This window comes from Fukomys damarensis, unplaced genomic scaffold (genome assembly GCF_012274545.1).
Source record: "Fukomys damarensis isolate Sample0158 unplaced genomic scaffold, DMR_v1.0_HiC HiC_scaffold_2, whole genome shotgun sequence".
Classification (NCBI taxonomy): Eukaryota; Metazoa; Chordata; class Mammalia; order Rodentia; family Bathyergidae; genus Fukomys; species Fukomys damarensis.
The window spans coordinates 7,247,514-7,261,469 of NW_022900914.1; the positions used below are offsets into that span (position 1 = coordinate 7,247,514).

At 37.2% G+C, this 13,956-nt stretch overlaps 1 protein-coding gene across 2 annotated transcripts in view; it reads right to left on the minus strand.

Moving 5' to 3' along the window:
- Positions 1 to 13,956, minus strand: part of Asxl2 (ASXL transcriptional regulator 2) — an 82,754-nt gene that overhangs the window by 42,326 nt on the left and 26,472 nt on the right. For both annotated transcript variants that reach the window (XM_033763155.1, XM_010604841.2), the window contains exon 3: positions 2,401 to 2,509. In XM_033763155.1, coding sequence (XP_033619046.1) covers positions 2,401 to 2,509 — 109 coding nt within the window. The remainder of the gene's footprint in view (positions 1 to 2,400; positions 2,510 to 13,956) is intronic.

Consider the following 13,956-nt stretch of genomic DNA (forward strand, 5'->3'; position numbering starts at 1 on the left):
TGCTTCACCCCCTAAAATCTATCCTACTTGACTATATTTATTGTTGTTCTGGAAAACCTCTGCCATCTAACACACACACACACACACACACACACACACACACACACACGCACAAGCACACCCTGTAAATGGCTCAGTCAGGTTCAGATGCTCCAAATTTGGCCTCTACCTACCATTTACCACACTGAAGTCTCCATAATGGAAGCTCACACGTACTATGGCCTAACTACTCCAACTTTCTCTACTTTTAAAATCTACTCTGAATAGCCTTTGCTTGAGTTATTCTCATGTCCTGGAAGGTTCTTGCTCCTACTACTTAACTGTCAAAGCCTAGCTCTCATCTTACAAGCTAATGACAACAACAGAGTTTTTAGATCCCTTTATTCAAAATTGGCTTTTATTTGATATCACTGTCATACTATTTTACTGCACAGTACCAATAACACCATATAATAATATAAACTAGTATTATTACAAGAAATGTATTATTTGGTCTCCACCCATGGTTTCTGACATACAGTGCCAAAACTAATCCTGAGTAATCGTGGCATCAGAAGACTCTTTTTCCTAATACTTGGTCTCTAATCTTGGGTCCTGACTCTAGGATCTCCTGGATGACAGAGCATCTCTCGTTTAAGTGAGATGACACTGGATAGCCTCAGGATGGGGGCTGGTTGCCAAGTAAGCTATGTTATTATGAAGTTGGAACTTTTTGCCCCACCTCCAGGAGTAGAGAAATCACTAAAGGTTTAACTGGTCACCAATGGCCACTGATGTCAACCTAATGGAACCTCCATAAAAACCCCAGAGGCCTAGGATTCAGGTGAGTTTCCAGATAAGCTGAACACAGGTGAGGGCCTTAAGGGTGGTCCTCCAAAAGGGCACAGAAGCTTCATGTCCCTTCCCCCACACCTGTGTCTCTTCTGATGTTCATCTGTATCCTTCCTAATACTCTTTATTTTTAAAATAGGTAAATGGCTGGGCAGGGTGGCACACACCTGTAGTCCCAGCATGTGGGAAGCTGAGGCAGGAGGACTATGAGTTGGAGGCCAGCCAGGGCTACAAAGTGAGATCCTGTCTCAAAAAAAATCAACCCCCTCTCAAAAGGAAAAAACAAGTAAATGAAAGTAAAGTGCTTCCTTGACTTCAGTGACCTGTCCTAGCAAATTAATCAAATCAGAGTTGTTCTGACTGCTTATAACTGAAATGATATTAGTTAAGTCATATCTGGGTTGATATTCTAGTTCTGATATGAACTGGTCAACACTAGTCAAAGCAATTCAATCTTATTAACTTTGGTTTTCTCCATCAAAAAAACAAAAGAGAACAATAATCACAATCGTGAGTTATTGTAGAGAACTAAACAGGAGAGTAATATAAAGCTTCTAGTCAGTATGTTTCACCATGACACCCAATAATTATTCAAATGGTGAAAGCATCTTTAAAAGTCACTGGAGAGGCCTGATGTGGTAGCACACACCTATAATCCTAGCATTTGGAAGGCTGAGGAAGAAGTTTGAGGCCAGCCAGCCTGAGCTACACAAGTGAGTTCAAGGCCAGCATGAACTACAGAGTGAGACCTTGTCTCAAAAAACAAAACAATACAACAATAAAGTCACTGCAGAAGCTGGGAGTGGTGTTACAGGTTACAAGTGGTAATCCAAGTTACTTGGAAGGCTGAGGCAGAGGTTTCCAAGTTCAGTCCTAGCCTGAGCAACAAGTGAGACCCAGCCACAATAAAAACAAACAAACAAACAAACAACTGGCATCTGGAAACCAAGTACAGTGGCACAAAACTATAATCCCAGCCACCAGATGTTTTTGAGGAGGATCTCTTGAGCCCTAGGAGTCCAAAGCCAGCCTGCACTACATAGCAAGACCAATCTTTAAAAACAAAAAAATCACTAGAAGTCATTTTTATTTCATCCTTTCAGGATAACACTATTTTAAGGAAGTTACTTCTCTGGCCTACTTATAGATTAGTAAAACTACACACAGACACATACACGAGGGGCTGGGAGGGTGTGTGCTTAATGTGCACCAGGCCCTAGGTTCAGTCTCCAGCACCCAAAAGATTAAAACAAAACAAACTATATGTGTATGCTAGAGTTGAAAGTATTACCTCTTACTGAAAATACGTTCTTTAAGAATAGAATTCTGGCTGGGATTTAGCTCAGTGGTTTCACCACCTGCTTTTAAGAATAGAATTCTGGGGCCAGGGATGACTCAGTGGCTCCGCTGCCTACCTTACAAGCGCAAGGGCCAGAGTTCGATCCATGGTACCAAAAATAAAAAATAAAAATAAATAAGAACAGAATTCTGTTTGTATAACTCCACTATTATTTATGGTGTCACTTCCTATTTTTCCTCTTTAAATGACTCCCCAATGGAAATATTTACCTTCAATGTATACACTCCCATTCTACCTGGAACTTTATAGAAGATGCCTTCTTCACCTCGGGAATTTGTATGCAGCATTGCATTCAGGCACGCCAGAGGGGAAGTCCCACTGCAAAACAAAAAGATAATGATGTCGATCAGACCAGTGATTAGTTTATGCAATACTGAATAGTCTATGCAACACTGACTTAATTTTTTAGATTGGTAAATTTACCAATCCAAAAGAGGTTGTCAAGATTGAAATGGATATAAAAATCATTCTCATATATCTGAAGAAAAATTTTCTTAATTCTGATCCAGTATCTAAATTTAAGTCGAGAAAAAACAAGGGTACACATATATTTTATACACATTCTATTTTACTTAGAACAAGCTTTACAAATGTTAAAGGTGTGTTGGATCATACGAAGAGATTCAAATAAACAATATTTATCTTTGTGTCATTGCTGCACCAAACTAAATCTGACCTGTGAAACTAATACAGTCATCATTTCTTGTATTTAAAACTATGAGATCACTTTAAAAGACAATAAGTAGGATTCTGAGCATTTATTTGGAATATAACAACACAGATAAATGTGTATGAAGAAATCAAGTACTGGTCATACAGAGAGAGATCAAATAGTATCAAGTCTTACTTAACAGTCTTGCACTAACTAATGTCAATTTTTACGTTTCCAACTATTATACTATAATTTTGTAAGATTTACCACTGGAGGAAGCTGAATGAAAAGAAAATGGGTGTCTATGTACTATTTTTGCATTTTCCTGTGAAATAATTGAAAACACTGATTGAACAATCCCACTTTAAATCTATCAACAAAACAAATAAGGCCACAAGGAATTAGGGACTTATGTACAAGGATTTATTTTCTCTACCATTGTTAGAAGTATCAAAGCACTGAAAATGACCTCTAAGTCCACTCTTTAGAAAACAGCTGACCACATGTTAAAATAACCAATAGGACATGAGTAAAAACAGCTACATAACAGCTAAAGAATGCTAAGTTCCAGGAAACTTACTATAAGGGGGAAAATTAATACACCATTTTTACAAATGAAAAAAATCTAATGTAAAGAAGTTGTCCCAAATCCCAGTTAGTAAATTATGAAGTCAACATTCCACCAAGAAAAAAAGCAGAAGCAAAATAGAAAAGAAACGGCTTAAAAAGAAAATGAAAAAGAAAATGTTCAATAACCTCCCAACAAGTTTACCCTGAGTAATGGCATTCCATTTCAGTATTAAGCAGGGAGATAAACCAGTGCCGATGGATACAAAGAGGAAAGCTCTCTTAGCTGAGAGTCCACGAGGGAGGACCAGGGAGCAAACAGCCACATCCCACTGTGAGGCAGCTGTTATTACACACACAGGTCCATAATCCCTGAACCAAAACACTTAGGCCAAATGTTTCGAACATTAATAAAAATTTTTTAAACTTTATTTTAGAAAGGTAGCATAATATACCTAAATGAATACTTTCTGAAGGAAATGGGAGGCAGCACTGTATATCATAACCCAACACAAGTAAAATATGAATATTCACGCAAAGATTATGCAGAGTTTAATGTCACTTCTAAAGAAGTGCTGTCATCAAATGGCTTTTGGTGCTAAATGAAGACTCCTCTTTTCTCAAGAATCTGAGAAACTGGAATTACTGGGTAAGAGACTGCCCACTGGCACATAAAATGCGGAGAGAGGGAGGGAGGGAGAGAGAGAGCGGGAGAGAGGGAAGGAGACAGAGGGAGAGAGAAAATGAATGGGAATAGGGCTTAATACCTAGAACAAAAACAAAACATTAACAATAAAAGACAGTCTTTAAAGTGAAACCTACAAAACGAAAGTAAATGGTACACACATCTGGAGAAAAGATGTAGTAGAAGGGTGAATCTACAGGCGTCTATTTTCCTTGCAAATCTGAAACACATACCAGTTATAACCACATACATTATAAGAAAAAAATGTTTAGTTTGTCATCTGGCTCATCTGACTCTGTAGTGGGCCAAACAGATTCAATGGTGTGTGGTTTTATTTAAGATGCCTCTAGGAAGCAGATTCTCTCTTCTATATTTGAACCTGAAAACATTTAGCTCCGGGAGCCACTAGCAGTCATACTATATGATGATGGATGAGCCTGCTAAAGAAGCAACAAACATGAAGCTGGCAGAGCTGAAACTGCCGCGGCACCTGGGTTGAGCCTGTCTGGATCTTCCACTTAAAATAAATGAAAAATTTCCTTTAGTGGTTAAGCAGCTTATATTGTGTTTCTTGTTACTTACCACTGAAAATAGCTGACACAAGCACCTTAGGTAAAAGCATTCACAGTAAAATTTACAGAGATATTAAAAAGAAATATTACAAAGGTATAATAATATTCAAAAGTAAAGAATGCTCTTCTATTAACTAAAAACATTACCTTTACGATCAGTAATGACTGTTACATGATAATATGGGAAAGAGTAAGGGGATATCTGAGCTTGTTGTACAGACTCAGTTATCAATAACACGCTTCTTTTTTTTTTCCTTAATCATGAGCATCAAGGATTAAGAAAGAAATCAAAATAGGATCTGGGCACAAAATTCAAAGGGGCGGCTGAAGTTACTACCCGATTTTATCATTTACTCCATCATGTGATGACATTAGTGTAAGTGAAATATATTTCTCTATCACAATGATGTTGGGCTTTAGCTACAAAACTTGATCTGGTCAATGAAATCGTCAGAGAAGTAGAGGCTAAAATGTGTTTGCATTTGGTCTATATCTATGATTGCTATAAGAACATGACCACTGATTCCCCTGATTCTAGGAGAAAAACAAAACAATCCAGAGATGGCAGCAAAGCCTAGTCAACAATAACTTAGCCTAGACTAAATTAAATACATGAACGAAAAAACGTATTCATTGTTATAAACCACTAAAATGTTCAACAACAAAAAAATGCCTAAAAAGCAAGCCATGTGTGTGTACTTATATATATACATATATTTTGCAGGAAGTTAGAAACACCTGTTTCTTAGCAATACTCAATACCAAAAGACGATAAATGAAGTTCTTAAGAAAGTGTGTCTGGGCATGGTGGCACACACTTTAATCTCAGCCATTAGGAGGCTGAGGCAGGAGGATCGCTGCAAGTTGGAGGCTAGCCTGGGCTACATAGTGAGTTCAAGGCCAGCCTGAACTGCATAGTGAGACCCTATCTCAAACAAACAAAGTCTGAACAAAAAAAATTTACATCCACTGTACATGTTATTCAAAGAGGCAATAGAAAACCTTCAGCACACAAAAATTCAGAAGAATAAGCCTCTGTATGGCTGGGAATTTAGCTCAGTGGTTCCACCACCAGCCTTGCAAGCTAAGTGCAAGGTCCTGAGTTCAATCCCCAGTACCAGGGGTGGGGGGATGAGAAGAATGAGCATCTGTAAACATAAAAACTCCATTAGATGAAAATCCAGTCAACAATGAAATGCACCAAAAATTATTAATTCAGGAAAGAAGAAAAAAAATCTCTTTAAAAAGTGACATACAGGGGCAAGGATTTAGCTCAGTGGTTCTGCCGCCTGCCTCGCAAGTGCAAGGGCCAGAGTTTGATCCCCAGTACCAAAAAAAGAAGTAAAAAGTAACATACAACCAGGCATGGTGGCACACCCTGTAACCCAGCACTGAGGAGGCTGAGGTAGGAAGATTCCAAATTTGAGTTTAAATCCAGCCTGGGCTACACAGCAAGATGCTGACTTATCCTCCAAAAAATCAAAACCAACCAAACAAACATAAAACATACAATTAGAATCAGGTAAAAGATAAAGGTGTAGGGGAAGTGGGAAGGGTAGGGGCAAAGAAATAAGGGACAAGAAAAAATACGAGAAAAGGAAAAAATGGAAACAAAGTCTTTGTAAATAGGGAAGGGAGGAGGGGGTGAAGGGAGGGCAAGGGTATGGGGAAAAATGAGAACCAAGACCTGTCATGTAAAGGTACAAGATCCCAAAGATGAATGTAACTGTACTGTATACTTAAAATGCACCAATAAACTCAGTAAGATTTTAAAAAATCAAGTAACAGAATTGTAAATATTTTTCAACTTCATTTAAAAAATAACATTCCTTTAGGGTCGAGGATTGAGCTCAGTGATTCCGCCACCTGCAGTGCCGTTCAAGCCCAAGAATCCGAGGTCGACCCTCAGTACAAAAAAAAAAAAAAAAAACCCAAAAAAACCCCACCAAACATACCTTCAGAATGTTTTTTATTTTCTTTTTCCTCAATTTCAGTAATCATTTAGGAATTAACATTATCTCCAGTAAAGAAACTCAAGTCCTATTTTCTTAGTTTCTTTAACTAAAGGCAGTAACCAATGGTTACTCCTAGTTAGTATTTCAGAATATCTTCAGTGAACATGCTTCATGACTGGTTTTTAATTTTTGTTACTAGGCACCATTTATATAAAACAAACATTTCAAAAACTATGAATAAATTATTAAACTAGAAAATTTCTGAAAGAGTATGAATCATTTTTCAAAATCTCTCCCTTTGTCACTGAGAATGCTACTAAAAACAAAACAAAACTAAGCTAAAACTAAACAAACAGGTAAGAAAAGAAACTGCATACAAAATGAAGCGAAAGTCATCTAATAAAAAGAAAAGATACAATGGGCAGCAAGGTATTTGTTCACCAAGTACAAGGACACAAATTCAAAATCCTACACATCCACAGATAAAAAAGGAGTTAGTTACCTTCATTGGCACTCAAAGATCAGGAGATAAGCCAAAGACAAAAAGCTGAAAAGATCTAGTGGTTTTAGAATAAAAAATACATTTGGATCATATCATTAGTTTGTAATCATCTGAATTATATAGTAATGACCTTTATGAGGAAATTAGCTTTTTACTTACAGAATACTGATATAAAAGCATTTTTGGCATTTTGATGGTAGTCTGAAAATTTGTTATATTAAAGTATAAGGTATGATTAAAATACATGGTACAGGGCCGGGGAGTGAGCTCAGTGGTGCTGCTGCCTGCCTTGCAAGCACAAGGTCCTGAGTTTGATCCCTGGTACATATATACATATATACAATACAATACATGGAAACTGTTTAAATTCTCTTTTAAAATGTGTTACAGTAAAAGACACATCCATGAGTCCTCATTGCTTTGAACATACTTATCCCATGGTCCCTGCCACTTATGAAGCAATTAAGGAAGTCCTCTTTCATGAGTGTCTTCATCTGATGTGATTTAAAAAAAAATACAGTGAATGCTGCTGCCAAGTACCATCTAACAGAAAGGAAGGCTTGCAAAAGCATCACTAGGTGTCTTCATCCACCTTATTCACCGGATGGATCTGGCCCAGGTGTCTTTTGGCTTTTCTCCAAAATCAAAACAGCCATGAAAAGTAAACATTTTGAATCAATTCAGGACACCAAGGCAGATATGTCAGAGCACTTAAAGACACTCAGCACAGGACTTACAGAGGACTTACGGATCTGCTTCTGAAAGTGGTAATAATAATGGGTAAATATGTTGGTGGAGGCTCTTTCAGTTTTGTTTTGATTTTAATAGCATGCCTGTTACAAAGCGAGTGATTTTGCAAAATACTCTTACTCTTTCCAAAGTTTTCTTGTTTTGATAAACCAAGTGATTTGCTTCTAACCAATAAAATGCAGTAAAGGTGACGATGTGATGTCACCTTAGTGACTATTTTACACATGGAATCAGGGGACATTAATGGCAGTGTGTCTTCTATTGAAATAAGTATTTTAAAAATTACACATTCACTAGGGGCTGGGGATTTAGCTCAGCGGTTTGGTGGCCTGCCTTGCAAGCGCAAGGACCCGAGTTCAATCCCCAGTACCAAAAAATAAAAATAAAAAATAAAAAAAATAAAAATTTACACATTCACTACATTTTTAATCACACCTTGTAGTTTCAAACAGAATTATAATAGCTGTGCAAATCCATGACAGAATGGGTTACACATTAAAATTTATCTTTAATCTATAATAAATTTCAAAAATAATTCATTGCTTAGATAGTTTGGATACCCAGGCTAAGGCATTCTCTGAATACTGTTCCTGAATGGATTAAACTACTACTCATCCTAAAGCAATGAATGATTATAGTATAAATAATAACCCATAGAATAAGATGAAAACCCATGAGTTCATACTGAGCTAAATAAAAGAAATAAATGATTGGGAGATAATTCTTTGTAAAACTCTAACAAATAAATAAAGGAATGATTTAATTAGGAAATCAATATATATGGTAGCCAACCTTGGTAGGTTTCAGCGAAGTACCATATTATTAATGGATGCAATAGTAGGTGGAATCTAAAATGACCCCTAATTACCACAGCTTCCTAGTTTACACCCTTGTGGAATTCCTCCTCCTCCTTCCAACAAAACCTAGGGAATGCAGTATCAGTTTAGTGATTTATTTTACACAAGGCTGCACTGTCCCTGCTAGATGATTCTCCTTTTCTGCTGAAGCATGTGGTCATACTTAGGAGGACTATATGGCAAAGAATTCCACACAACCTCTAGCCAACAACCATCCAGAATTAAGGCCTTCAATTTATTTATTTGTTTGTTTGTTTATTTTTTGGTACCAGGGATTGAACTCAAGACCTTGAGCTTTCAAGGCAGGTGACAATACCTTTGAGCTAATCCCCAGCCCAAAGCCATTTGATAACTCAGAAATATAAGCTGTAAGATGAGACCTTAGCCCTCGTCTGCTGACTATAGCATTGCAAAGGACTTGGTTAAGTCACATCTGACATGGAAACCAAGATGTGTGTTGTTTTCTAAGATGCTACATTTGCGGCAATGTTAAATAGCAATATATTTATTAAATAAGCAGTATTAACTAATAGCTAATACCTATAACTAATGCATAACTAATAGCGACAGAAAACAGGAAGATGTCAAAACTATAATGAGATGCCATTATAATAGGCAGCTAAATGAAGACAGAAATTAATATATAGCCAGAGAGGGCTTAGGCTGGTGACTTAACTCAGTGGTGCCGTACACGCCTCACAAGTGCAAGGTCCTGAGTTCGATGCCCAGTACAGTAAGGGAGAGGAGGCTGGGTTGGTTAAGGAAGTCAGCAGAAAAAATAGAAATCAGAATTGTGGCTGGAAGTGCATCTGAAAAAGACTAAACCTCAAGATAAAGATCAATGAGCAGGCCCTATATGCCTGCCCTAAGGGATAAGCAGTAACTTGGAATTATACAGCCTAAGGGTAAAAAAAAAAACCATAGCAAGGTCTACAAATTGTTATTTTCTAGTCTGTATTTGATGCTATGGTTATTGTTGATACTACTTTAGCCAAGGTGACATAACTGTGCTCATCAGTTATCCCTCCTGGTATACCAAGACTGAGACTGCTAAGAGTCTTTAAAAAAAAAAAAGGAAACAAAACAAAACAAACGGGCCAGTGACAAAGAACTGGCAGCTGGACCAAGTAGGTAAAAACGTCTCACCACCAATAAAGTGAAGAAGAGGTGACATCCTATAGCAGACTCAAAACCCAAAAGCAAACTATACCTAGAAGACCCTTCTGAGAAGTAGTCACTTCCTAAGGGTTCTAAATACAGGCAATAAAGCTACTTGCCATAAAAAATTTATAAGCATAAATTGAGGAATCAAATTTAAAAAGAAAATAAGAAGACATTTAAACGAGATACAACCCCCACAGTCTTTCAACTCACCAAAGGCAAACCCTGGGGGCAGTGAAGTAGAACACTCCAAAAGCCACCCATCTGTACTCTCTGAAGTGGTAACACCAGAAGTAACAAAAACAGATGAATGAGACTCTAGAAGAAAAAAAATCAAAGCAGAAATAATTTCCCAAATAACTACAGAGATGGTGACCAGAATAAAAGATACAGGTAAAAAAGCAGAGGAGCGCAGGAATGTGGTGGTTATATGAACATCCAGCACAGGAAAGAAGTGGAATCCATGACACAGATTTTAAAATACCCAAGAGATTAAAAACTCCATTGAAAGTATACACAGCAGAATGGGCGGGGACAGAATATCAGATATAGAAGACAGGATTGTGGTTAGCGATCAGGAAAAGGGATTCCTTAAAATTAGCAAGGGAGAATGAGAAGTGAATCCAGCAGCAAGATGATGCAAAGAATAAATTCACTGGACCGGGGATGTAGCTCAGAGGTTCCACTGCCTGCCTTGAAAGTGCAAGGTCCAGAATTCAATCTCTGGTACACCCCCTCAAAAGGAATAAGATTGACTGAAGTCAATGAAAAAGCAAGAAGACAGCGCAAATGACATAAAAACAACAACAACAACAACAACAAACTCTTCTCAGAAGTAATGGCAAAAAACTTCCCAAACAGGGAAAAAGAACCTGACATACAAATAAGTGAGGTAGATAGGACTGTAATTAGCCATGATTTAAAAAGAAAATCTTCCCCAAAACATATCAAGGTTCCAGAAATTTAACAAAAGGACAGAATATCAAATGCAGTTAAGAGAAAAGAAACAAATTCTTTATAAAGGAAAGCCCATCAGAATCAGAGCAGATTTCTCAACACAAACATTGAAGTCAAGGAGAGCTTTGAGCACAGTATTTCAAGCCCTAAAGGAAAACAATGTCCAACCCAGACTGATGTACCCTGCAAAACTATCCTTTAAAAAATTGATGGAGAATTGACTTCTATGACAAAGAACACCTGAAGAAATTCATGACCACCAAACCAGCACTCCAAAGTGTTTTGAAGGATATTCTAGAAAGAGACAATAAGGATTACAACTCCATGAACCCAACAGAATGAATCCATCAGGCAAGGCATGAAATTTAACAGAAAAGAAAAGAAAGACACCAACACCAGGAAAATAACATAATAGAGATAAGACAATACATATCAGTTATAACTATCAATGTTAATGGTCTCAATTCACCAATCAAAAAAAAAAAGGACTAGCAGAATGGATCAAGAAGCAAGATCCAACAATATGCTACATACAAGAAACACATTTAACTAAAAAACAAAGCCACAGACTGAATTCACAAAGTAAGTGAAATTATCACATTTAACTAAAAGACAAATTCAAAGGATGGAAAACAAGTGGATAACACTAATGCTTTGTTAAAAAAAAAGAAAAACCAAAACCAAACCATGAGCAGTGGTGTTCTCATGAAGTTATGGCATCTGTCCTGATTAGTTTCTTAAATACATTTACTACTTAATGATTTTGAAACAACTGTTTAATTTTTAAATTTTTTGAAAACTTGCTAATAACCTTTGTTCAGAATTTAGTAGACTGTTTAATGCAGGACACGGACTACATAATGAAAGATGCTTGAAATGCTTTTGCTATTTCAGGCAAATCAAATTAAATCAAACTATCAAGCTAAAAAAAAAAAAAATCCAGTGTCCCTCTCCCTGCCTGGCCAGAGCTGTGTCTGGCAGCAGAGCCTGTGAACAGGTATCAACAGGCAGCCATGGAACTTTCTCAGGCTTCCCCTAGAAGCAGCCCCATGGCTTCGAGGAACAGAGTGACTGTTGGGCAGCTCTGACCCCTTCCCTTTGGTGGGTTGGGGCAACAGGGAGGTTCACAGAGCACCCCAGCCCACCTTCCTTTCCCTCCTACCCTGATGCTGTTTGCAGGGACCCAAGATGATCCTAGATCTGCCTCATGGTATTGGATCAGGTACTGTGTTTTCTCATAAGTACTCGTGTCACCCAAAATTTGTTTTTAAGGGAAAAGGAGGGGTGGCTATTCAATTTGCAGACAAAGCAGGTTGCAAAGTAAGACTGATTGAAAGAGACAAGGAAGGGGCCGGGGATTTAGCTCAGTGGCGTTGCCTGCCTTGTAAATGCAAGGACCCAAGATTGATCCAGGGTAAAAAAAATGAGGGGAGGAGGAGGGAGAGGGAGAGGGAAGATCACTATATCCTGGTAAAGCGGGACAATTCAAGAGGAAGATATATAATATATGCACCAAATAGCAGCACACCCAACTATCTAAAACAAATATTAGCACACATGAAAAATCAAATAAGCATTAATACAGTTATAATGGGGGACCTCAATACCCCACTGTCATATAGACAGATAATCAGATAAAAAAACAATGAAATATTGAAATTGAACCAAACTTTTGAACAAATGAACTTTATAGACATCTATAGAGTGTTCCATCTCACAACATCAAAATACATGTTCTCAGCTGCACATGGGACTTTTTCCAAAATAGACCATATATTAGTTCATAAAACATGCTTAAATGCAAAGTAACTGAAATTATCCCATGCACATTTATCAGAGCATAGTGCAATGAAATTGGTAATCAATGGCAAAAGAAACCACAAGAACTTCATAAATACATGGAAATTAAATAACACCTTCCCGAGCAACCGATGGATCACAGGTGAAATTAAGTAAGAAATCAGACAACAGAACATTCCAGAACTTATGGGATGCAATAAAAGCAGTCCTACAAGGGAAATTTATAGCAGTGAATTTTCTTATCAGGAAAGCAGAGTGGGCTCAAATAAACCTAATGTTGAACCTGAAGCTTCTAGAAAAAGAACAAGTCAAGCCCAAAGCAAGTACAGGTTAGGAAATTATAAAAATCAGAGCAGATATTAATGCAATGCAGACTAAGAAAACAACACAAAGAGTCAATGAATTGAAGAGTTGGTTCTTTGAAATATTAAATAAAATTAACAAACCCTTAGCCAACCTTACCAAAAAAGGGTAAAGAAAAGACTCAAATACATGCAATTAAGAATGAAAAGGGAGAAATCACAACAGACCCTGCAGAGATCCCTAAGATTAATATCTACTTCAAGAACCTGTATTCTAATAAAATGGAAAACACATTAGAAAAGGACAGATCCCTAAATACATATAAATTACCAAAACTAAATCAAGAAGATATAAAAATTCTAAATAAACCACTATCAGCCAATGAAATTGAATATGTAATTTAAAAACTACCAACAATGAAAAGTCCTGGCCCTGATGGATTCAATGCTGAATTCTACAACAAATTTAGAGAAGACCTAATGCTGCTACTCCTCAAACTTTGTAATGAAATTGAAAGGGAAACAATACTCCCAAATGCATTCCGGGAAGCAAGCATTACCCTGATTCCAAAACCAGAGAAGGAACCAACCAAAAAGGAGACTTACAGGCCAATCTCCCTAATGAACATTGATGCAAAAATCCTCAATAAGATAATGGCAAACAGAATCCAGCAAATTATCAAGAAGGTTAAACACCACGACCAAGTTGGATTCATCCTAGGGATGCAGGGATGGTTCAACATACACAAATAAATAAATGTAATACACTATATTAATAGAGTCAAGGACAAAAACTATATGATCCTCTCAATGGACGCAGGAAATGCAGTTGACAAGGTCCAAAATCCATCCATGATAAAAAAAAATTCACAGAAAATTGGTATAAATGGTCTTTATCTCAACCTGATAAAAGTCATCCAAGACAAAGCAACAGCCAACATCATATTAAATGGACAAAAACTGAAAGCTTTCATTCTAAAATCAGAACATGGCAAGGACGTCCAC